This window comes from Sciurus vulgaris (assembly GCF_902686455.1).
Source record: "Sciurus vulgaris genome assembly, chromosome: 7".
In the NCBI taxonomy this organism is placed as follows: Eukaryota; Metazoa; Chordata; class Mammalia; order Rodentia; family Sciuridae; genus Sciurus; species Sciurus vulgaris.
This window is the reverse complement of record NC_136467.1, coordinates 54,715,174-54,739,915: the sequence shown is the minus strand read 5'-3', so window position 1 is coordinate 54,739,915 and position 24,742 is coordinate 54,715,174. Positions and strand designations below refer to the sequence as shown.

General features: G+C 32.9%; 1 protein-coding gene across 5 annotated transcripts in view; it reads right to left on the bottom strand.

The window, feature by feature from the left end:
- Positions 1 to 648: 648 nt before the first annotated feature.
- Positions 649 to 24,742, bottom strand: part of WASF1 (WASP family member 1) — a 153,857-nt gene continuing 129,763 nt past the window's right edge. For 4 of the 5 annotated variants that reach the window (XM_079149142.1, XM_079149141.1, XM_079149140.1 and 1 more), the window contains 8 exons: positions 17,565 to 17,725; positions 11,418 to 11,552; positions 9,490 to 9,643; positions 8,321 to 8,438; positions 6,053 to 6,225; positions 4,392 to 4,571; positions 2,440 to 3,068; positions 649 to 1,513 (listed from right to left, as the gene is read on the bottom strand). In XM_079149142.1, coding sequence (XP_079005268.1) covers positions 1,356 to 1,513; positions 2,440 to 3,068; positions 4,392 to 4,571; positions 6,053 to 6,225; positions 8,321 to 8,438; positions 9,490 to 9,643; positions 11,418 to 11,552; positions 17,565 to 17,697 — 1,680 coding nt within the window. In that variant the 5' untranslated portion in view covers positions 17,698 to 17,725 and the 3' untranslated portion in view covers positions 649 to 1,355. The remainder of the gene's footprint in view (positions 1,514 to 2,439; positions 3,069 to 4,391; positions 4,572 to 6,052; positions 6,226 to 8,320; positions 8,439 to 9,489; positions 9,644 to 11,417; positions 11,553 to 17,564; positions 17,726 to 24,742) is intronic. The other variant, XM_079149143.1, reaches the window with a different exon arrangement.

The window sequence follows — 24,742 nt, the reverse complement described above, 5'->3', positions numbered from 1 at the left end:
AAGAGCTATAAACTGTATTGCAAAAGAGGCAGATACAGGCAAGGGTGGAATACTGCAGTTACTTCTAAAATTCATTTACCCAAACTTCATTTATTTTTTCAAACTAGATAATCTGATAATAATGGTGCTTTCCCTTGAACCCTAAATCTGCTTGTGTATATATTAACAACTCATAGTATCATTATAAAACATAACATAAAGAATGCAGTTAAAATGAAGACAAGGTATGCTGAAATTAGATGGCAAGTTGAGTTTTAATTTAAGATCACAAGAAGTTGGAAAATATAGATTTTTTTAACCTAAAAAAATGACATAAAAGCTACTAGACAATATGAATATGTACAACAGAAAATTATATTGCTGAAGTAGTTTTTTAACTTTTCATTTATTATTTATTATTAATAAAGGAGACTGAATCCAGGGGCACTCTGTACCACTAACACATCCCTAATCTTTTAAAATTTTATGTTGAGCCAGGGTCTTGCTAAGTTGTGAGGTTGGCCCCAAATGCAGTCCCCTTTTGCCTTGGTCTCCTAAATTGCTGGGATTATAGACATGTGCCATCGCCCAGCTTTGTAGTACTTGAAGCTACTCTGGAGTTTTTGATAAGTGATCAGAAGCAGTTTTATTCAAAGAGCAACACCCATGAACCTTTAAAATGAACCATTTATTAAATCAGACTGTTATTGTTAACAGTTATGTAAGTTACATGTATGTTTAATTCAGAGTATTTCACATGGAAAATTTTTAAACTCCTATAGGCAAGCAAAATTGTATCACACAATATATAAGTGGGAAAGGAGTACTGCTAAACATTCAAATAAGGCAAGTATTTAAAACAATAAAATAATAATAAAAAATTTAAGCATTCCTTTAAGAGAATTCAACACTACAAGCTAAATGTACTTTCTGAGTGTATTCATATAATCAAGGCAGTGTTTCTTCTTTTAAAACATCAGGAAATGGAATAAGGCTCATTAACATTACAGCTGCCCTCAAGATTTCAATCTCATTCGCTTTCTTTAAATTAAAATTCACGAAGTGCACAATTAAGATATATCAAAAAACTGAATCTGCTACTCTAACAACAGCTGCCCATGCTTAATACTTAGTGGTTGTTGGACCAAATTTTGTCTTTTCAGGGAAAAAAAAAAAAAAAAAGATAAACCACTGTAAAACATTTAGTTTGAAATGTATGCTAATACTTTTCTTCAAAATCAAAAATTATGGAGGAAAAAGGTTATTTATTATAAGGAATAGAAAGCAAAACACTAGAATGACCAAACATTTTCAAAGAACAAGCACCACAAAGGACATATGCATTCAGTTTTGTAATATTTATCAATGCATTTTTCTTATTCCAACCAATCTACTTCATCAAATTCTGAATCATCTTCTGAATCACTATATTCCACAGCAATACGGCGAGACAGGATGGTGGCAACATCATTTTCAATGCGTTCATGCTTAGCTTCCTGTTCACGCTGCTCTTCTACTTTGCGTAGCTGAATACCTGATATAGTAAATCCAAACCATTCATTTTAAATCAAAAATGCTAAACACTTAGTATTAATATTTCTGGCATAAAATTAAATACATATGAGAAATACTATTAGGAAAATAAAAAAGCAAGATCTATTAAAATAATATGAAGTAATCATATTGAGAGGGCATTAATATCTTTCATTAGATCATTTATGAGTTAATTAGTAAAATTCACCCAATGGACATCTACAGTTTATTTATCTATCATGGTCTACTGAACTTCCATATTTACTACCCCCTAAAAAGTTAACCCAGATGATACATTTCTTCTATTACCATTATGGTCAAATAAGTTAAATACTGAATATATTTTCTGTCACTTTACTATCCTCTGTACTTGAAGGAAAAGCACTATTATTCATTTTATACTTCTGATGCCTGGCAAACAATAGCTAATTGAATACATGAATAACTATCCTATCAAAAAGTCTTTCTTTTGTAACTAAGGGAAGAACCTTAACCCTTTACAGGCATCTAGAAGAACAATGTTAATGCTATCCCAAATGAAGAGCATTGACATTGAAGGAAAAAAAACCATTTTTAAATGGGTTCATATATATATATATATTTTATATTATATGCGTGTGTGTGTGTATATATACACTAACCAAAAGAATTTAAGTTTCTATACATTTACATCTGATGCTTTAAATTTCTCATTAACTCAATAAACACTTTAAGAATCCCTAAATATGAAAATAAAATGATTAGATGTTTTAAATATTTTGTATTTAAATTATTTAAAAATAATTTAAAATATAAGTTGGACATACCTTTACTTTTGTATAAAAACAATCATCTAAAATTTTATAAATGAGGAATGCATTGTTGTCTTAAATATTTAGAAAATTTTCAATGCCACCATAATGCTTTTGATGGCCCTGAGAAAATTACCTTTTCGTATTGCTTCCAGTAGTACACTCCTTGCGTCACTGATTACAGGTAGGGTTGATGGATGACGCTTTGGCTCAGAAGCAGGTATAACTTGTGATGGAGGAGATGGAGGCATTAATGGAACATGGGGACCTGGGGCAGTAGATGGTGTTGGATGTAGCCCAGAGGGAGGATGAGCAAGAGCTGCAACTGTGACAGGTGATGATGGTCGAATGCCAGGTGGAGGCAGAGGAGGCGGTGGTGGGGGTGGAGGCAGCCCCTGGACTTCACCTTGTGGGAGTGGATGAACTGGTACAGTCTCACAAACTGGGGCAGCTCTAGCTACTGGTGGAGAGGGCTGTACTAGAGGAGGTGCAATTGGAGGAGGAGCTGGGTGAAGAACTCCAGGGGCAATCTGAAGAGGAGCTGGAGGTGGTGGTACAGCTGGAGCTTGCAAAGCAGTGGTTGGAGGTGGAGGTGGGGGAGGTACTGGTGGGGGAGGAGTTGAAGTCATTGAAGCTCTTAATGAAGAAGTTGACAAGGCAGATGGAAGAGGTGGTGGAGGAGGTGGGGGAGTAGGGCTCACAAACACAGGTGTTCTGCCTGTGGCTGGTGACTGAGGGCGATTTTCTATCAAACCTGTAGCAGAACTGAAATGATAAAGAAATCCTAGCAAGTTATTAAAAGAGAAAAACTGGAAAAAAAAAAAAAAAGCCCTACAGAAACTATTATTATCATTAATTATATCAAAGTAGATGCATAAACATGTTCCTGTAGAAATTTTAAATTCTTTAACACTATTTCAGAAGAAGTGAGAATTAAAAGTACATCAGTGAGAAAATTAGGGGGTGGTACTTTGGTTTGTAATATTCTATTTAATTTTTTATACCTAGGATTGTACCCTAGGGGCAATTAACCACTGAACCACATCACCAGTACTTTTTCTTTTCTTTTCTCTTTTCTTTTTTACACAGGGTCTTATTATGTTGCTCAGGTTGGCTTTGAAACTACAGTCCTCCTGCCTCAGGCTTCTGAGTTGCTGGGATTACAGGCATATGCCACCATGCCCTGCTTGCTTTGTAATATTCTAAACAGGCTCATCCTCTCATGCACCTTTCATATCCACTCAAGCATTTTATGCTTACTTTGTTGATAAATAAAATTCTCAATTCTACTGATGAGTCTCTGCAATGACTCAATATTTATCATATTGCAATATTTATAGCAATATTTGTGACTAATACAATGTTGTACTTATATTGCAGCTATTAAGACTCATCATATACCTTTTCAGTGAAGTCGATGACAGCTAATTAAAACCGCAAAAGCAAATTTACAGCCTCTTTCTTCTTGAGACTGGAGCAACAAATGAGCCAGTAATAAAGGGTTAGTTTTTTAACTGAAAATTGTGAAACTGATCTCTAAATTTCTTTAATATCTATTGAAAAATGTATACTTGGATAACTGAAGAGGATTAAACTTCAGAGTAGCTATACTAAAAGATTATAACAAGCAACTGCTAATTGTCTTTGCCATTCTCAAACTATTATAAATATTCATAGCCACATCTTTGGTTCCCATTTCTTAGATCCTTATGACATTCCAAAAAATTCTTATTTTTTCTTAATGATATGCTTGATAACAAAGCTATAACAAAATCAAACATACCTTCTTTAAAGCAAATTCTTATTAACTAAAATTTCCCTGGAGAATATATCAGCTCTAATCAGAGGAAGGAAAATTACATCCCACATGCCAAATGTGACCACTTCCTCGTTTTCATAAGTAAAGTTTTACTGAGATACAGATACATTCATTTGGGTATATACCATGTATGGCTATTTTCATACAATGACAAAATTGATTACTTGTGACAGAAATCATACCCCCAGAAAGCCTAAAATATTTAGGATCTGATCCTTTAAAGAAAAAGTTTACCAACAATAAAACATCTTATGCTTGTCCCAACATACCTGATACAGGTGGGTATGGGTTTTGCATCTCCTGTTCCATGCATGGGTGGAGGTGGAGGTGGTTCATGTGGTCTAACTAAGACCCTTTCTTCAGCTCTAGTCAGAAGCTCACTCATCTGACTAAATGGCAAGGCAGAAAGTGAATAAGATCCATCCATATGATCCACATATGTCTGAGGTCTAAAAGAAATACACAGTATCAGTGTACTTTCTTGAATTACTGGAGAAATAAAGTGCTCTAAATAAAATATTTAGTTTACCTTTGAATACCAGTAGTTTAGCTATAGTTTAGCTATTTTTAAAAAACTTCTTACAGAAATGTATTAATCAATCCTGCTTTTAAAACAAAGAATGCCATTCATAGGGCAATATTTGCTAATTTAATCTTATTATGGAGACCACCAGTTACTTTATTACTTTATAATGAAATATTAATTTAGTTTTCAAGAATTAAAAGCATTACAAATATAATCAACATGAAAATAACTAACTTTGGCAAATCATGTTTAAATTATGCCCATATTTCATTTTTTCTTTATAAGAAGCTGCCAATGACAGCTTAAATATGAAAACTGAAATTTTCTCCACTGTTTTTAAGAGAACTTGTTCCCTTAAACTTAGAGCTTCCAAAAGGCCTCCCTGAATTCTAGCATCGCACAGATGACTAGCTCAATTCTGTGTGTCCTTTAAGTGTTTCAAAGGTGGGAAAGTCCTCAGAAAATAGCTGAGTAACATAGCAACATGCGATCCAGATCAGACTTAAGCAAAATTTTATCTTGAACATGTGAAGTTTTATATTTACAGATTGTAGTGCCATCTGGGAACAAAGTTGGATTTAACAGATATACCCAGATCAAGTCAGAAACACCTTATTTAGCTGTAATAGAAATATTCTGTCTATAGATTATTATTATTTTAAAATCTCAATTCTTTCAGTTTCTTTCAATAATGCATATAAATATAATCTCTCAGATGTGTATTTCTCTTAAAATAGGCCAAAATATTTCACACTTATGGTCTAATAATTTACATGTATTATTCAAAACAAAAAATCAGTTCTTTTACATTAAATAGTCAATATGAAAACACATAAATTTCTTCAGAGGCACACCAATGTAATGTGTTTGCTATGGCAGCTTTGTTACTTAGACAGGGCCTCTTGACCACTGATAACTGGAAAGGGCCAATTCTATATTTCTGCAAAAGAGGATGAGTAAATTTCTTTAAAGGTCCTGATATGTCTGAGGTGGGAAATGTAGCTCAGAAAGGAAGTCAGTGGACAGAAAAGGACAAAACAGAACCCCTCTCAATTCCCATTTTATATGTAATAAATCAATAAGACATTAAAAAAATTCCAGATCCTACTCTACTGTGAAATTCCAGTAAACCTGAAACATTGAAGAGTTAAGACTTCAGATGAAAGTTAAAACAACACTGAAAATCATTTACTCCAACCACCTAAAGTCCAAATACAAGAATGACCTGCCCAAGGTCAAACTTCAGAAGGCTCAATGGTCAGGGTCTTGATATGATTTTTATATTTACAACAGGTCTTCCAGTTTAACAGTTGAGGACTCAAGACTCAGCAGTACAGATGTTGTGAATTAAGCCAATGTTTTATCATTAATTTAAAAATAACAAATAAAAGAAAGAAAAGAAACCTTGTTTCAAAATGAGAGGCTGGGCCATTAGCAACTTCAATATGCTTATGTAAGAGATTAGCATCATCTTCAGCCAGCTCTGGACCTTGGGCCAACTTCTGCCATTCTCTCCTCCTGTCATGAGGTGCTCTTGGCACTTTTTCTGGTTCATGAGGACGATCTAGATTTTTCTGCTATAACAGATGTATTGAAACAAAGCCAAATGCTGAAATGCCAATTTTTAGAAAGAGATTACACCTATCAAAATAAAATTTGAAAAGTTCAAATACTGAAAAAGACAGTATCATAATAAAAGTAACACAGGGACAGTTCACTTACACATTCAGAGTTCAATTTTACCTAGTTTGCTGTTATTTCAGTTTCTTGTCCTTTTTTTTTTTTTTTTGGCAATACTGGGATTGAACTCCTACATGCCAGGCAAGCACTCTATCACCAAGCTACATTCCCAGCCCTTTCTGTTGTTTTATTTTGAAATGAAGGTCTCACTAAATTGCTGAGGCTCGTTTCAAACTTGCCATCCTCCTGCCTTAGCCACCTGAGTAGCTGGGACTACAGGTGTATGGCTCTGTGTCCTTGCCATGTTTCATAATCACAATTTTGAATTGATGTGCTGAATATATCACAGTATGCTATTGTGGTTTGAATATGAAGTATCCCCCAAAAGCTCAGCAGATAATGTAGCAATGATCAGAGGTCAAATGATTCAGTAATAAAAGTTATAACCTAATTACTAGATTAATCTATTTGATGATTAATAATTTGAAAGGATTCCTATACTGGGTGTCCCAGTGTGAATGCCGGAAGTAGGTCATTGGGGACATGCCTTTGAGGTTACATTTTGTCCCTAGCACCTTACTTTCCTTTCCTGCTCTGTGGTTGTCATGAGATGAGCTGTTTTCCTTTCCACACCCTCCTGCTATGATGCTCCACCATCACATCAGGCCCACAGTAATGGAGTAGGCCAACCATGGGCTATGCCTCTGGAACTGTAAGCCCAAAATAAACTTTTCCTCCTGTAAGTTGTTATTGTCAGGTGTTTCAGTCACAGTGATATAAAAATGATTAACAGGTATGTCTGAGTAACAAATGGGAAGGTCAGAAATTTCTTTCAGGTGAAAACAAAACAAAACATCCAAAAACAAAAACTCCCTCTCCCCCAGATCTACTGGCTTAAAATTTCTGCCATGAATTAAATTGTTTGCCTCTAACCAAAATGTGAAAATTTACTAAGGTTATGCTAACTGGGAAGTGACCTATTAGCTGACTAACACATGGGAAAAAAAATCCTATTATGCAACTAACCCATAATAATTGTGTCACTCAAAAGAACACAGGATATTTAAACAATACAACACAAAGTAGTTCAAATTAGGAGAGAGAAGTCTCGAGTAGTATAACAAATGCCTAAAGGAGCCAAGCAGGTAACATACATGAATGAAGCTAGTCAGGTATTTGATGGGGTAGGCAATGAACTGGATAGACATGTCCATCTAAGAAATTCCAGTTCAAAAAATCTAAAATCCCTCTTTTTGGCAAATGAAACCTACATAAAGGCATAATCTGGTTTGCCAGTCACCAGAACACAGAGATACTGTCTAGCACAGAAGATGACAACAAGAGGGCATTATAGGGATTGGAAAAGTTAGAAATAGCTACAGGAGAAACAAGAATAATGAAGACAGATTTTGTCTCCTTTACAATTTTGCCTAAATCCAAGTTGCTTCTTTCTTCTATATTTTCTATTATCGTTAATGTAAAAAAAAGCAGATCCAAGTGAATGTATTAAAGTGGAAAATGACAACACAAGAGACAGCTAACAGGAGTTTAGTAAGAATCTAACTTCTCCAAAACATTTGGAAAACATTTAAGATGTGCTCTTTGGCAAGAAAATATTAGCTTAATTTACTTACTTTACCAATATCTGCATATTTCTTCAAACTAGAATGCTCTTCTCTTTCATAGTCCACTTAATTTCCATTTGTTCTACAAGATTCTTTATAAAAGCTTTGTCTCCTGGCTAAAGCAGATGCTATTTTGTGTTACCCAAACCTTCTATGCAAACCTCATTATGGCACTTATTATACCATACTGTAATAGTCTAATTGTTCATCTGCTTCCCCAGGAAACTTAGCAGTACAGTCATAATGATTTCGGTATAGGGACCCAAATAAAATAAAACTAAGTACACACGATTAATAAAGTTTCATACATGCAATAAAACATAAATATATAAAAAATAACTTCAATTTTTAAAATCTCTTATAATACCTTCTGTTTCCTCTTTTCCTTCCTCTTGTCCTCTGTGTCCTGCAACATTTTTTCTTTCCATAGATCAAAGAAATATGAAGGATTGGTATAAAACTTCAAACCTTCTTTACCATCATCTCTGAAATATATTAATTGAAATATATATTAGTAAGGCAAAGAGGCAATCATAATAGAAATAATTTTACTGAAATGTTTGTTCTTCTCACATTAGTAAAATATAACGTGTTAAAATATGGCCAAAATAGAATATTGCAGCAATACAACTTTTTTTACAAATGAGGAAGGAAACTAAGGAAAATGGAAAACCAGATACTTTCCAGAGTGAGTACTAAATAATTAAAAATATGGCTGGGCAACTCTCATCTCTAACTTCACTGAATACCAAATTTTCTAAAAGTTCTTTGAGAAATTTCAATAATTACAACAGTTCTGTCAAAAATAAAAGCCTGAAAAGACAGTAACATCATTTAGAATAAAACAACTTTACTGTTACTTCCAGTAGTATAATTATTTATAAATTTAATTTTCTAAAACTAAAAGATGTCACCTAATAGTCATTTTAATAGTAACATTTATATCTAATAGCTTGCATACTAATGTACAGTTTTAAATAACTACTTTAATACCATTTTATTCAAGATATGCATTGTGCATCTTAAATTACACATTCAATAAATCATGAGAGAACTCCAAAGAAAGGCTGAATAATTTTAGATTTTAAGTGGTAAAAAAACATTTTAAAAACAGATACTATATATTCATTATGCAAAAAGTTAACATATATATAGATATATATATATATTTAGAGTAGACAGAACAAGCAAAAATAATACTTATTTTGTTAGTGTAGTGGAATTTTGAGCTCTTTATATTTTATTTGAGTAAAAATTAAGTTAAAAGGACAATAACATTTCCTTGACCCTTCATGAAAAAGTTTGACAGTGGCTTTTTCTAGTAATATTTGTTTAAACAATCCCCTTGAATGACTTTTTCTTTTGTATGCCGGAACTCACCTACTTACTGAAACAAAGGTTTCTGAAGGATGTGGGTAAGAAGGGCTCTCTGTGTTGGTCAGAAGCACAATAAAATTAAGAATGTGTGGGGATTTTAGCATTTAAATCTGCAGTCTGAGATAAATAACAAGGCTTCTTATTTATTAACCTACTGACCTATAAGGAGTGAGTATGTTGAGAGGTGGAGGTTGTTCACAAACATCATATGTCTCTTGTAATGGAATAGGTAAAGTCTTGCGGTCAAAAAGCTGCTGATCTTGAATTGTAGAACTTCGAAAGGCTTTTCTCATTGTTATGTCTTGCAAAGACACTAAAACAAACAAAAACCAAGAATTCATTTTATTTTCCTAAAACGATTTAACCATAGAACAAATTCATATTCTGTATTTGTTTAAAAGTCAAAATGGTTCAAAAGGTTATGACCCTAGAGGCTTATGAATCAGGAATCATTTTAAATACTTTATCATTATATTTATCCCTATCATTCTGTGCCTAATTTTCCCATAAAACATGGGTTTTAACTCAACTCTTTGATTTCTAAGGCTAAGAAGGGCCTGGTGATTCCTGATGTGCAGCTAACTTTCCACCAAATATATCTTTTTTTTTAATCTTCCATTTTTAGTCTGTACCAACTTAGATTCTCTTCTTTTCCTCTATAATCTCTTTCCTACCTCCCTTTATTCCTTCTTTTTTGCTGACAGCCAGAAATAACTCTGAAAGAAATACATTGTTGACCTCTTGCTAAAAGTACTATAAATATTACACAAGTACATAAAGGTAAAACAAACTTTACTATAAAGAAACTGATTTTCAAGTACAAGGTGATCTACATTAGTCTCTATTTCACTTTTATATGTACTATAGAAATTTCTACCTACCTAACCATAGCTTCTTGAAGACTGAGACATCTTGTACATCAGAATCCCCACTAATGGGCACAGCCCCATCACATATGTGGTGACTTAAAAAAAACTTCATTTACTCATTTTCTTTTGGACTAACATGTATAGCATGGTAAAATAAAGAATGTATTGAGCTGGGCTCGGTAGTGCATGCCTATAATCCCAGTGGTTCAGAAGGTGAGGCAGGAGGATCAAGAGTTTAAAGTCAGTCTCAGCAAAAGTGAGGTGCTAAGCAACTCAGTGAGACTCTGTCTCTAAATAAAATACAAACCAGGGCTGGGGATGTAGCTCAGTGGTCAAGTACCCCTGAGTTCAATTCCTGATACTTAAAAAAAAAAAAAAAAAAAAAGAATGTATTGAAATGCTACATTATTAATTTTCAGAGTGATTTCCTTACATTAAAAAAGTAGATTATTTTACATATTTAATATGGCTTTAAGTATACAAACAAATGCTTTATACCATAGCAGTAGATAAGTGAAAATTATATTCTTGGTAGTTCCATTGCTTTTTATAAATTAAAAAAACAGAGGCATTTGGGACATAACAGCATTCAGGGTGTTCTGCCAAGGCATGAATGTGCTTTTACCACTAAAGTTTCTTCCATAATTTTATCCAGTAGTGTGGTGGTTCCCCCCCATTTTTTTTAACCTGATATCCCTGATTTAATCTTGGCATAGAACATTTCTACCCTACATACTGGCAATTTGTTTTTGAAATGTTCATTTAAAGTGGTAGCAATATTCAATTAAACAAGTAGATGAGACTAGCAATAAGCACACAATAATAATAATAAGCATATTAAAAGGAGTCACATTCTTATAGAAGCAAACCTTAGGATTTCAGATACTTTTCAAATATTTTTTATTTCTAAAACAAAAATACATAAATAAATTATAAGGAAGAAAAGAGAAAGAACTGAAGAAAAGGTCTGGTTAAAATGTCTTCTTAGTGTCAAAAAATTAAGAGCTAAATGGTATATGAGAGAGATTTTTTAAAAAGGTAGAAATGAAAAGCCAGGAAAGTCCATTGATGGCATTTATAGATAATACCCTAATTGATTATAACATGTATTACAAAAGGTAAAAAGATTTATAATTCATGTTTAATACCATTCTTAAATATAATATTCATCTAACTAAAATATATACATGGAAGAAGATAAAATATGAACTAACTTACATTCTTCTTCTTTAGGGTCAAGCTGTGTAACACTAACAGATAAACGGTCCACACGTTCCTGCAATGAGTTAACTCTGAAGGAAAAACTATGTGCTTCATTGAATAATTCTCCAAATATATCTTCAGCATATTTACCTAAGCAAAAATGAAACATATTTCATAATATTTAATGTGATCATGATCATGGCGATAAATACTGAACAAATAGAGTACTGTCCTGTTAAATTTGTCATTTATTTGGAAATATTTTAAACTTTAAATCCTACCCTATAAGCACTAAGTCATGACAGAGTGGGAAAATAAACCCACAAACTCTGGGAAACCTGATTTTATATCCTGCTCTACAACCTTCTGTTCAATGACTTGTGCCTAAAGTGGAAATAATCAACTTGCTTTACTGATATCTACCTACCTGATGAGAGTTAGGGAAGATTATGATGTAAAAGTACATACAAACGTTTCTTTTAATCCCAAATCAACATTTATACATAGACTCCATACTAGTCTCAACTGAATTTCAGGCCAGGTGGCAGAATGCAAGATTCTTCTAGTGGATGCCCTGTCTCAAACATGTCTAAGCCCAAGACACAGATTCAGAACACTTACAAGAGATACTTTGCATTCTTATTAAAATTTCTTTAAAAAATCATCAAAAACTTAAAAACCGTGTATTTCTCTAGTCACAGAAATTCCTCTTATTGAAAAAAGCAAGTTGAAATAGAAGAGGTTTCTACCTTTGGTAAATTTTGAACAGAGGGAGAAACAGACATCTAAATAAATATGAAAAGCAATTTAATAAACAAATCCAAATCACTGTGAGTCCTTGATATCAAATTTCTCATCTGTAAAATAGGAATAAAAATGTATGTCTCAAAAGGAAATTATAAGAATAGAGCAAAGGGTCTGACATTATATTTGATACAGAGTAAGAGCTCAACAATAGGTAAAATCACAAAACAGTATCTAACTCTTGGGAGTGGAAAGGTGTTCAAGAATTTAGTTTAACACAGGGAACCTTAATTTTTAGTCTATGTACCACCTGAAATTATAGACAGATTTATAATGCATTTGCACTTTTCTGGAGAGAGGGTTAATAGCTTTTTTCATAATTAAAGAAAAAGTTTAACAGCCCCCCTACCACATTTAAATGCCAAAGCAGTTTAGCAGGTAAAATCCCATTCATTCTTTTTAAATCTAACTCTGCCTCCCCTCCCAGAGAAGAAACAACTGTGTACATATCTGAATTTCAACTCTTCCATTATACCACTTCTCTACTCAAGAACCTATGTCTCATTATCTATGAAGTTAAATCGAATTCCCGTCACCTAATGTTCTACCTCCTCCATAGTCAGTTTCCATCACACTTACCTAATATCAGTTGTCTTTTTAATCCCCCTTATATACATATATTTCTTTTTGCCTCTATTCATTTACCTAGGTCACACACGCTGAAATGCCTTCCTTCGCCATTCTTTTCAAATTCTTTTGGTCCTTAAGGGCCCAATTCACCTTTCATTCAGCAGGCCTCCCTTAATGATTTCACCTATGACTATCCCTTTTTTCTATCAGTTCCTATAATTTAAAATTCACAATGTTAACATCTGCTCATACTGTTCAGAATGTTTACCAATCTAATTTGTGCTATCAATCCAGTCTACCTATCCATCCTTCTACCCTTCCAGCTTATTACCTATCTATATGCTGTGGTTAGATATGAACTGTCACCCATATGTTTGAAGCTTGGTCCTCAGTGTGGTAACATGAAACAGTTAAGAGGTGGGGCCATGTGAAAGACAATTACATCATGGGGCAACACTCTCAGAAGGGATTAATATTGTGTCTCAGAATGAGTTAGTTCTAGAGAAAACAGGCTATTATAAAGTGAAGCCACCCTATACCCTTAGCTTCTCTTGCATTCGGCTTTTTCCCTTTCTACAGTATTTCTCAGTCATGTTCAGTTCCAGTAAAGAGGTCCTTCTCCAGAGGCTGAATGAATGAAGTCACTTAATCTTGGACTTTCAGCCTTTTAAACTGTGAAATAAACCTCTTTTGTTCATAAGCACCCACATTCGGATATTTTGTTACAGCAACAGAAAATAGATGAATATATTATCTGTCAAATGATCTATGATTAATTTGGAAGAAGTAGACTTTATCACCTTCTCTTGGTAGCACAAACTAACTATATTAACAAGAGAAAAGCCATGGGCAGAGAGAACAGTTAAAAAAAAAAAATCCCTGAAATAGAGTCCAAATGGTTAAGATAATAAAATGGGGAAGAGAAAATTTACATTAAGTGAACTTTGGGTTTTCAGTAATCATCTGTTAAAAAACAAAATTATTTTCCAGTAGGAAAAATCTCATAAAATACTGGGATGTACACTTTTATAAAGAGACAAGATTATCTAGCTGAGAGTGTCTAGCTCTAAGTCTTATGAAAGCCTATACTTTATTTTCATTACTGTGTTCTCAAGAACTTTTGGTGCTAACAGTAGTGCTGAAGTGAATACTTCCATTACTGAGAATCCTCTTAGATAGCTGTTTTCTAAGTAGTTAAGAGTATATTAAATTCATTAATTATTATAACTACTTTGGATAAAAATTGTTATGAAACATTCTGAGCTTGTCTTCTTAAATGGAATACAAAAATGAAATATAATTTCCCCTTTTCTTGAAAACTCATGGCTATGAATTAATTATAATAATCAATTATTTTAAGTTACTTTTTAATCCAAGCCAGAAACAGCCTTGAAAAGTAGAAGTTATGCTTTTACATTAAATGATCTTCTTCCAGTTTTTGGGTTGTTTTGATCAATTCCTCCCTTTGCTGTAAACTACCATTTCTGGTTGGCTTCTGTGATGCCTTATTCTATTATGTGCTCCCTCTACCTTCTCTTTTAATCTTCTGAAGCATAAATGTTGGGAAATAACATCATCAAATCTGTCTGAACTATCAAAGTAAAAGTAAACACACTCTAAGAGAAGGATTAATTGGTTATTTTTATCTTTAGTGTGTGGGATTATTTATTCTGGCTATCTAGAGGCCTTTTAGATTTAATTCCAGGTTATCAATCACATCAAGTGGAAAAACTGCCAGGAAAATTAATTTCTGGGTAATCAGTTATTGTGACACTTTGCTACATTACCTTATAGGTTTTTCCTCTGTTTTTGAATTTTTACAAACTGCTTAGAAAACATCTATTTAGTCTCTGATTCTAAATATGAATATTCTAAAACTAAATTTAGTTATATTTTTACAGTATGTTTATATTTCCAGATTTGGCTAGCTTACTGACAGATGTTGCTTACATGGACTCCATTAGACAGACTTGAAAATTCCTTTTATTGTCCTTTTTAGATTACACAAAAATGTTAATTATTGTAAATTAACACATAGTCATATTAGTTTTAGATTCTATTTTGTGTATATACAAAAAGCAAGTACCTGTGTTAGACTGAAAATTCATTTTGATTTTAAGAAATGTTTTGTCTAAAGTTATTAATATCATTTTTATGCTCTTAACATGTATCTTAATAAGTTGATCTTCTCACATGCACATAAGCATTTTGTATAAAGTCATGTTACATTAGATCAATCATTGCTAGGCCACAAAAAAGTCAGCAAAATATCTTTAAATAATATGGTTAATATGGTTAATTATAATGTTAATATTGTGAGTTAAAAGACTTTTCTTTTGACTAGACTCAAAAGTATCAACCATGTTATATGCATGTATAAATATACCACAGTGAAACCTGTTATTCTGTATAACTGAAATGTACTAGTTTAAAAAAAAGCTGGAAAGAAAAACAGGTACATTGCATATTGACTTTCCTATTAAAGAAACACTATAATATCTGAGTGATTCACTGTCAATAACTAACCTGAAAAAATAACCACCAACAGGAACCAGGAACATAATTAAAACAAACTCAAATAGTCTTTTATTTATTCTTATATCTATTTCATAGGCAATGCAAAAATTTAGTATACCCCCAAAGAGCATTCAAATACAGAGATTCTCCAACTTATGATGGTCTGATTTAACAATTTTTCAACTTTACAAAGTGACATGCATTCAATAGAAATCATACTTGGAAATTTGAAGTTTGATCTTTTCTTAGGTTAGTGATATGTGGTACAATACTTTCTCATGATTCTGGGCAGTGGCAGTGAGCAACGGCTCCCAGTCATGTGATGATAAGCCATGTAATAGTGTACTGTGTTGCTAAGCTATGATGTTGGGTAGATTGGTTAGGTAAATTAAATACTTTTTTTTTTTTGGTACCAGGGATTGAACCCAGGGATGCTTAACCACTGAGCCACCTTCCCCACCACTTTTTATATTTTATTTAGAGACAGGGTCTCGCTGAGTTGTTCAGGGTCTCACTAAGTTGCTGAGGCTGGCTCTGAACTTGCAATTCTCCTGCCTCTGCCCCCAAGACTTTGGGATTACAGGCGGGTGCCACCATACCTGGCAGTTAAATACATTTTTGTCAAGGTATTTTCAAGTTATGATGGGTTTACTGGAAAATAACCTCACTGTAAGATGAGGAGTACCTGCATAACCACATAACTTTTTATGATGTTCTAGCTACAAGGATATATGACCAAACTCTCACCTAAAACAAATTATATTAACAACTTCTCTTTATCTTGTGCTAAGTACAGTTGGCCCTTCAGATTCTGTATTCATGGGTTCAACATTGCAGATTCAACAAATTTTGGATAGAAGATACTTGCAAAAAAACTTCCATCTGTACTGCACACATACAGACTTTTTCCTTTTTAGTTTATTCCAAAAAATACAGTATAACAGATATTTATTTAAATAAGCATTTACATTATATTAAGCACTGTAAGTAATCTAGATATGATTTAAAGTGCAACATATAGGAGGATATGTGTAGGTTCCATGCAAACACAATGCTGTATGATATAAAAGACTTGGGTATCTATGGATTTTGGTATCTGAGGGGGGTCCTGGAACCAATCTCCCACAGATACCAAGGGATAACTGAACTCAAGTTATAGAAAGGGAAGACAAAATTTAAATGGAAAAGACAGGCCAACCCTGATATCAGGAGAGTCTACGCTAATGGGTATGACTGACATGAAAAATCTAGGACTCCTTACAGAATATATTTAGGCCATGAATACCTTGTTATATCTTTAAAATGAAGTGTAGGTGTCTTATTAAAAAACTAATCCTTTAATTCAAAACTAGATTGGATTTAGTTTTAAATGTTCTACCTGATTAAATTTAGAATGGGAAATAATCCCTTAACTAGCTCTGTTCTGTAATCTTTTTTTCTTTCTCTTTTTTGGTACTAGAGATTGAACTCAAGGGTGCTTTACCACTGAGCTACTTCCTAGTCCTTTTTATTTTTTGAGACAGGGTCTCACTAAGTTGCTTAGGAACTTGTTAAGTTGCTAAGGCTGGCCTTGAACTTGGATCCTCCTTGTCTTAGCCTCCAGAGTTCCTAGGATTATAGGTGTGTGCCCCCACATCCAGTTTCAGTTCTATAATCTTAAAATGGGAACACACTGCATGTCTCCTTTTCCCCTACTGACCCCTTCTATAAACCTTTCTCTGGCTAATCTGTTTGCCTTCTGTCTGCCAGCAGCCAAATTCACTTGCTGTTCTCACATTTTTCTTTATATCAGACTCTTGATTCCCATTTTACTGTCCCTTAGACAAAACTCACTTGACTAGCCCAATCCTTTCACTTTAGATCTTTGAGGATATGAAAACATTTTCCTAGGCTAATAAAGTACATATATAGAGAGAGATACCAGTGTCCTCAAACACAAATAGTTGAAGCTTCTAAAACTAGTAAACACAGGTAACAATCAAGCAAGAGTATAACTCTGGTCTTACATTCATAGACTGGATCATATTTTTAAAAAGATTTTAATAATTCTTATCCAACATGTGATTATGTTCCAAAGATTCTGCCCATACTTCCCTTTCCCAGAAATAATTCTAAAACTCATTAATTTTACTTAAAATGACTACATTTTTCAAGACAACTTTATACTCTACCAAATATCCTCCCTAAAATTAATTGCAAGCACATTTTCTTGATAGTCTAAAGCATAACATTCTGGTTTGTAAGTAATCTTTTAATAGATATAAAACTTACTTAGGCTACTTAGCTGTCTAATTATATTTGCCAAAGAAATATTGGTTACACATTCCAGTTCATTCTTAATGCCTCTAGGCAGTGCTGTGTGGCACAAGTGCCTAGGATCGATGTTTCTTTTCACTAATGGCATCTTGAGATCAATCTCTGTGCCAGTTCACCTGTAGAAAATCAGAAAAGAAATTAACATTATTCAACTTCAACCAACATAGAGACTCTATCACATTTAAATAAAGTTGTATGCTTGTATGAAGACAAGAAAAATAGTTATCTGACTAAAAGAATCAAAACTGATTTGTTAGCTTTGGTTTATTTTCAATTATTAGAACATCAATATAACATAAAACACTTTTTAAAAAAACTTACTTTCAACATCAGATGCTACATCATGGTGAATTTACAATTACCATTCCTATTATTCTCCTAAAACCACTGTTTCTATTTACTACATAAATAGAAATTTACTACATAAATTTTGCTTTAGAAAGTTGGTGTCAGAGCTCCTCTCTAAGAAATAACCTAAGAATCTTAAAGAAGCTAGGTACTATCAAATTTACAATTTCATATAAAACATATCAGGTGTTCAACAGGTCAGAGATCAAACAGTCCAAGTGCCTAGCACCTAAACTCTCATCAAACCTGCCAAAATTTTAACTGATAAAAAATTCATCTTTGAATTATAGGTTGTCTTCACTTTGTATGCTTCCTATGTGTGCCAATTTCAGCAACCAATGTTAAGTTAAACAGCAGCAGTCTCCCAACAATATGGTTCAAATTTCACTTAAAACAGTCTATGAACTCTATCTCATAAATACAAACTTCACTGTTAGCATTCTAGTCCACAAATCACTGTTAATATGAATGTGCATCATGATCAGTGGCCAATCTTTCCAAGTCAGTTGGTAATTTTGTCAGACTTCATGTGTTATTCAATTCTACCACAGATGGCAAAGTCAATACCTGTTTTGACTTCTTCTTGCTTCCCACTGCTAAACCCATATGAAATTTTATAAGACGAATAGAAAAAGGGAATTGGCTAGTAGAGACAAAAGAGCAGCAAAGAATCAAAAATTGTTAACACTGGGAATGAAATTCATAAGTGGAAGAGCTGAGAGTGAAATGTTGCTATTACAACATACAACATTTAGCATGAAACTCTAGATATGCAGCCAGAGGAACTTAGGGAAGGCAAACTTACAGTCACAAGTGAGGAATGTGGTTTTGACAAAAAGAAGTAATATGTCCCAGGAAGGGATGCTGGGAAAAATTAAAGAAATTCTTGAAGTTATTTCAGTGCATTGAAAGTGCAAAAGATAAAATGCCGTAAGTAGATCCAAATTTAGTAGAAAAGGAGTGTTATAATTTGCCAAGGCACAGAAAAGATGCTTCAGCTGTTAGCTGTGGCTCTTTTAAGTTACACAAGATAAACACTATTCAAAGTGCTCATTTTTTTTAACAAGAAAAAAATAATATTGTTTCTAAAGTTGTAAATTACACTGAACTAAATAAATGTTTTATTTTAAAAAAAAACCTTCCTTATACATCTTAACAAAGAGTTTTTAATGTTTTGACAAAAAAATTCAAGAGCATGGAACAATTATAATTTTCCCATGACAGTTTTTCTGTCCTAACTTGAATGCTCATGTTTATAGTCCAGCCCAGCTGCTGAAAGTGAGGACTGACTGCCCATACTTACCTACTGGTAAACACTGGTTACTTTATGAAGGAAGAAATTTACTATTTACTGAGCTTTAATGACTAACAAAACAGTTCTGGACAAATTTAACTGCACTGAAGTGTTACTTATACAACACTTCAAAAGCATGTCAATTAACATACTTTAAAAAAACAAATGAAATTTGTCTCCTGTGACCTATTTGTACAGCACTCTGAACATTTTAAAATCTTTTTAAAATTGTGCAGTATTAAGCAAACAGAAAAAAGGCACGTACAAACTGTGTAACAATAATTTATATAAATAGTCATATAACTCCATAAAAGAAATAAAACATCCTGGACCTCAGGACTCTTCTACTTTGATCTCCTTCACAATCATCCTTGCTCACCTCCTTCTCAAAGATGTGAGAAGATGTGTGTTTTCTTTAAAAAAAAAAAAATATATATATATATATATGTATATAACATTATATTGTATATATGTGTATAAAATAAGCATTTTCTTGTTTTCTTTATATTTTCACCACCTAGGCAGGCAACTCTAAATATGAGTATTTGTTTTGATTGCTTTCTGAAGTAAAGGGAATAATATGATATATATTATTTTATTCCTTGCTTTTTCATTCAACATTGTATTTTTATCATTCATCCATATTGCTTTGTATAGATGCTGGCTGTTTGTTTTCATTGTAGTGTAATACTATACTGGTCTCATTCAAATGTTGGTATGATTTCTTTTTTTTTTTTCTTTTTTTTCTTTTTTTTTTTGTGGTGCTGGGGATTGAACCCAGGGCCTTGTGCATGTGAGGCAAGCACTCTACCAACTGAGCTATATCCCCAGTCCCTGTTGGTATGATTTGTTTTAAGTTTCAGGCTGTGATGAATAGTACTATAATCGACATTCGTGTACATGTGTCTTAGTATACATATTTCTATTGTGAATATACTTTAGGAGGAGAACAGTCTGGTTAATGATAGGCAGTGTAAGAGGCTACTGCTGCCCCACATTCTTACAATACCTCATACTTTCAGTTTTTAAATTCCAGTTGTTTTGGAGAGTATGTAGTAGCAACTTAGTTTAGTGTTTTCCTAATTACTAACGAGTTTAGCATCTTTTCATATATTCAATGATCTTTTGGATTTCTCTTGAGGAAGTACCTATTTGTTGTATAAGGAGTCATGGGATATGAACCACTTAAGATTACATATGATAAAATATCTTGTCACTCACTGGTTCTCTCTTTTAATAAACAGATGTTTATACAGTTAGTAGGGTAAAACTTATCATCCTTTTCCTTTTAGGTTTAGTATGAAAGCCTAATTTTTGAAATCTTTTTTATACCAACAGCATAAATATGACCATCTATATTTTTTCTTAGTGTTGTTGCTTTTGTCTTGCATTTTAAATCTTTGAATGATATGGAATTAATTTTTCTGAGTGGCATGACACTGCAGTCAAGTTGCTTATAATTCTTTCAGTACTTTTGTCATAAACCAAGTTTCTATATTATGATTTCTGAATCTATCCAATTTTAGACTTTGTACTATTCCACTGAAGTGTCTAACCTAGAGTTAATGATACACTATTTCAATTAATGGGGCTTTGTATAAGTCTTGATATACAACAGGGCAAGCTCCACCTTGTTTTGTTTAATTTTTGTATTTCCCTGTAAATTTTTAGAGTATTAAATCACATATACATACATACTAGGAATCTGGTTGGAACTATACTAAATCTATAGATCACAGTGGGGAGTACTAATATACATTTCTTCCTATATATGAACATAATATATCCCTCCAATTATTTCAGGATTTTTAAATGTCTCTCAATGTCTTATAGTTTTCTGAAAAGCTTCCAAATCCTTAGATTTGTATATATATAATTTTTTTATTATACTGAAAATGCTATGTTTTTTCATGTTATTTTCTACAGAAAATAAATTAATTTCTGAATATTGGCCCTATATCCAGACACCATTCTAATCTCTACTAATTATTTTGGATTTTAAAAGTATATGCAATTATATCATAAGTATTAACTATCTATGCCCTCCTTTTCAATGTATCTTACATCTTTTGTTTCTTTTTTCCTGCTTTAGCACACTAACTAGAACCTTTAATACAATGTGAAATAAAAGTGACATCAAACAAATGGATGCTGATCCATAATGGAGATAGGGTAGGGAAGAATGGAGGAACTTTGGACTAGGCAGAGTTGAATAAGGGGAGGGGGTTTGGGGGTAGGAAGTGTGGTGGAATGAGATGGACATTATTACCCTACACATGTGTGATTACATGATCTGTGTGACTCTGCACCATGTACAGCCAGAGGAATGAGAAGTTGTGCTCCATTTGTGTACAATGTGTCAAAATGCACTCTACTGTCCTGTATAACTAATCAGAACAAATGTAAAAAAAAAAAAAAAAAAAAAGGTGACATCAAACATACTTGTATTTTTACTGAACTCAAAGGTTTTCCTTTGAAAAGCCTTCAACATTTCATAAGACTAGGGTTTCTGTTACACTGTTTTGTAGACACCTTTTAATAGATTAAGGAAGTTCCTTTCTATTTCTACTTTACTAAGGCTTTTTAAAATTATGAATGTTGATTTAAGTTTTTCCTACATTTATGATGGTAATCATATGACTCTCTTATTTTGTTAATGTAGTAAACTATATTGATGTTTTTCTCTCATTGTTAAACAACTTTGCATTCTTGCAATAACCCAAACTTTTATAGCCTTACTGATTTTTTTGTTCTGGTTCTACCAGAGAGCTATGTTAACATCTCCTATGACGACAGAAGATGTGTTATAAATTCTTGGTATGATTTCTTGTTTTAGACTATAGTATTAGGTATATTTAACATTAGGAAGTTCCTTCCTCTTCATCACTAATAATATGGTCCTTTGCTTAAAAGTCTACTCTGTTTGATACTAATATATACCAGTTTTCTTCTGGTTGTGATTGCTTCATATAGGTTTTCCCATTCTTTTCCATCTTCATGTATCTTCGTGTTTTAGACATGTCTCTTGATAGATTCAATTAGGTGTTTCTTTTATATTTACTTTTCTTTAACTCAGATTGATAACTTTAAACACGTATTGGTATGATGTTAATAATGTTCCTGCTGCCCAGGATACTCCCCTTGCTCACAGGCTCTCTTTTCCCAACTTCTACTTTTCTTCAAATTTCAGCTCAAATTAGAGCATTCCCTGATCCTCCAGCCCTGACCAGATGTGGTCCCTCTGTGAATTCTCTCATAGCAATCTATCATTTTTCATTATAACAACTGCCTCAGTTTGTAATTATACATATCCATGATTGATTTGTCTCCTTTATGGGTCAAAATGTAGGTTTTGTGTAACTTTTTTCTCACAGTATGTTGGATGCCTAGTATATGCTTGGCACATTAAAAAAAAAGTGAACATGTATTTGTTGAGTAACTAAAAAAAAAAAAAACACTTAACTACAATTCAAATTCCTCTTACTAAGCCATAGATGTGTCTATGCAATTGCTGCCTGGACATCCATACTTGTATGTCCCATAAGACACATCAAATTCAGCATGTCCAAAATTAAACTTACTATATTTCCTTTTCAAATCTAGGCATCACCTTGAATTCTGCCCTACCTGCTAGAATCCCTACCCATATCCAATAAGAGATCAAGCCTTACTAATTCTGTCTCATTAATAGATCTCATATTCTGACATTCCTTTTCTATACTTTTCAAACCCTAGTCATCTCTCACTTGGTTGGACTAGAGTTTCTTTTCCAGTCTTATAGTTTCTCCATTCCATATATATCACCATTCCCACCAATCCATCCCACACCACAGCTTTAAGAACATAATTAAATTTTAAATTTGGTAATGTCCTTCTGCAAAAATAAACCCTTCCATGGTTTTTCACTGTCAAAAGAAAGTCCAAACATGATATACAAGGTTCTTCAGATTTGAGTCCCCACTTCTTCCTCTAGTCTCACTTCTCACTATACTCCTACCTTTAAACACTCTTTTACAGTCTTGCCTTTTCTCATGCTTCTCTTTGCAGAGAAGGTCTCTCCCTTTCTTATCCTCAACAGAGAACACTTAATTGTTTCACACTAGACTCAAGTATCACCTTTTCTCTGAAGCCTAACTAAATCCTCTAGTCAGATGTGGCAATCTACTTTTGGTGCCCTCAACATAGATCCACTTTTGCATCTACCTAAATTTTACCAATTATACTCTATTACACTGTACTTATTTGTTTATATATCTATGCTTAAATGATAGACTCTAAAGGGAAAAATCTTGCCTTCTTCAGCTTATATAGCCAAGATTTAAAAAACAGGAGATAATTGATAAGATCAAGATCAAAACAAAAAAAAGAGAAAACAAAATCATGAAGTGTAAGGAGGAAAAACAAAACTTTAGGTAACTTACACACACACACACACACACAGTTGCTTTTCTAAAGCAATTACTAAATTATGGTCTAAGGAACTGCTTGCTTTATTTGTATAGAAAAGGAATATATTTGAGAAAAATTAATACCTTACAACTGTATTGTGAAATCACAGGCTTGCTTGTGTTTCACCCTCCCAAGAGAAAGCTTGGGTACTATCTTACTCACTTCTGCATCTTTAGGGTCTAACTCAGAGTTTAAGGTATAGCAATCATACCAATTTCAACTGAGGAAATGGTGAGCAGCATATAAGGTAGTTTTAAGGTACTATTCTAATCTCAAAAGAAAAATGAATTTTGTTATGATTAAGAGTGCCTTTAGGTATAATGCAAAAGCTTTCTGGAGAGAAAAAACTTTCCTCATCTTTTCCTTCAGTTGTAATACCATATTAATTTTCCTATTTTTCTATGATTTTTTTCTCAAAAATCTTAGTAGCAAAAATTTAAACCATACAAAAATTTAAAGAAAGTCTAACAACTTCATCTCCTACGTCCTGAAAAAATACCTGATCCTTTGTCATACTGAGTAAAAATTAAACCCTAAATTTAAAGGTATAAATTAATTATCAAGTAAATAAGATCAAATTTATTTTAGTATTTTTAATACTGCAAATGATGTATTTTGTTTAAAAGCAATTTAAAAACTGCATAGAAAAATTGCACCAATCACCTATAATTTAACATCTTTTAATCTATCAATGCCTAACTTGCTTATTCAGGAGAAACTCATTTATCTATAAGAAAGCTAAAATATACCATGCTAATACACAATTTTTTAAATGGTTAATCTGCTCCATAGGTGACAAAGATACTAACACAGCAACCAAAACTTTCCCAATTAATTTATAACCCATTTGGTTCTAAAAGTAATTGAGCTTACTGGAGATGTAAAATGCTAAACCAATTCTCAGGTTCCTTCATGTATTTTCAGCAACTAATCTGTCAATTACTGAAGCAAAAATCAAGAGATTGTTAGAACATGCAAAAAGAATATATCATCTAAAAGAAGCAGATTTTTAAAATTAATTTTAGGATAAAATTTTAGCTAG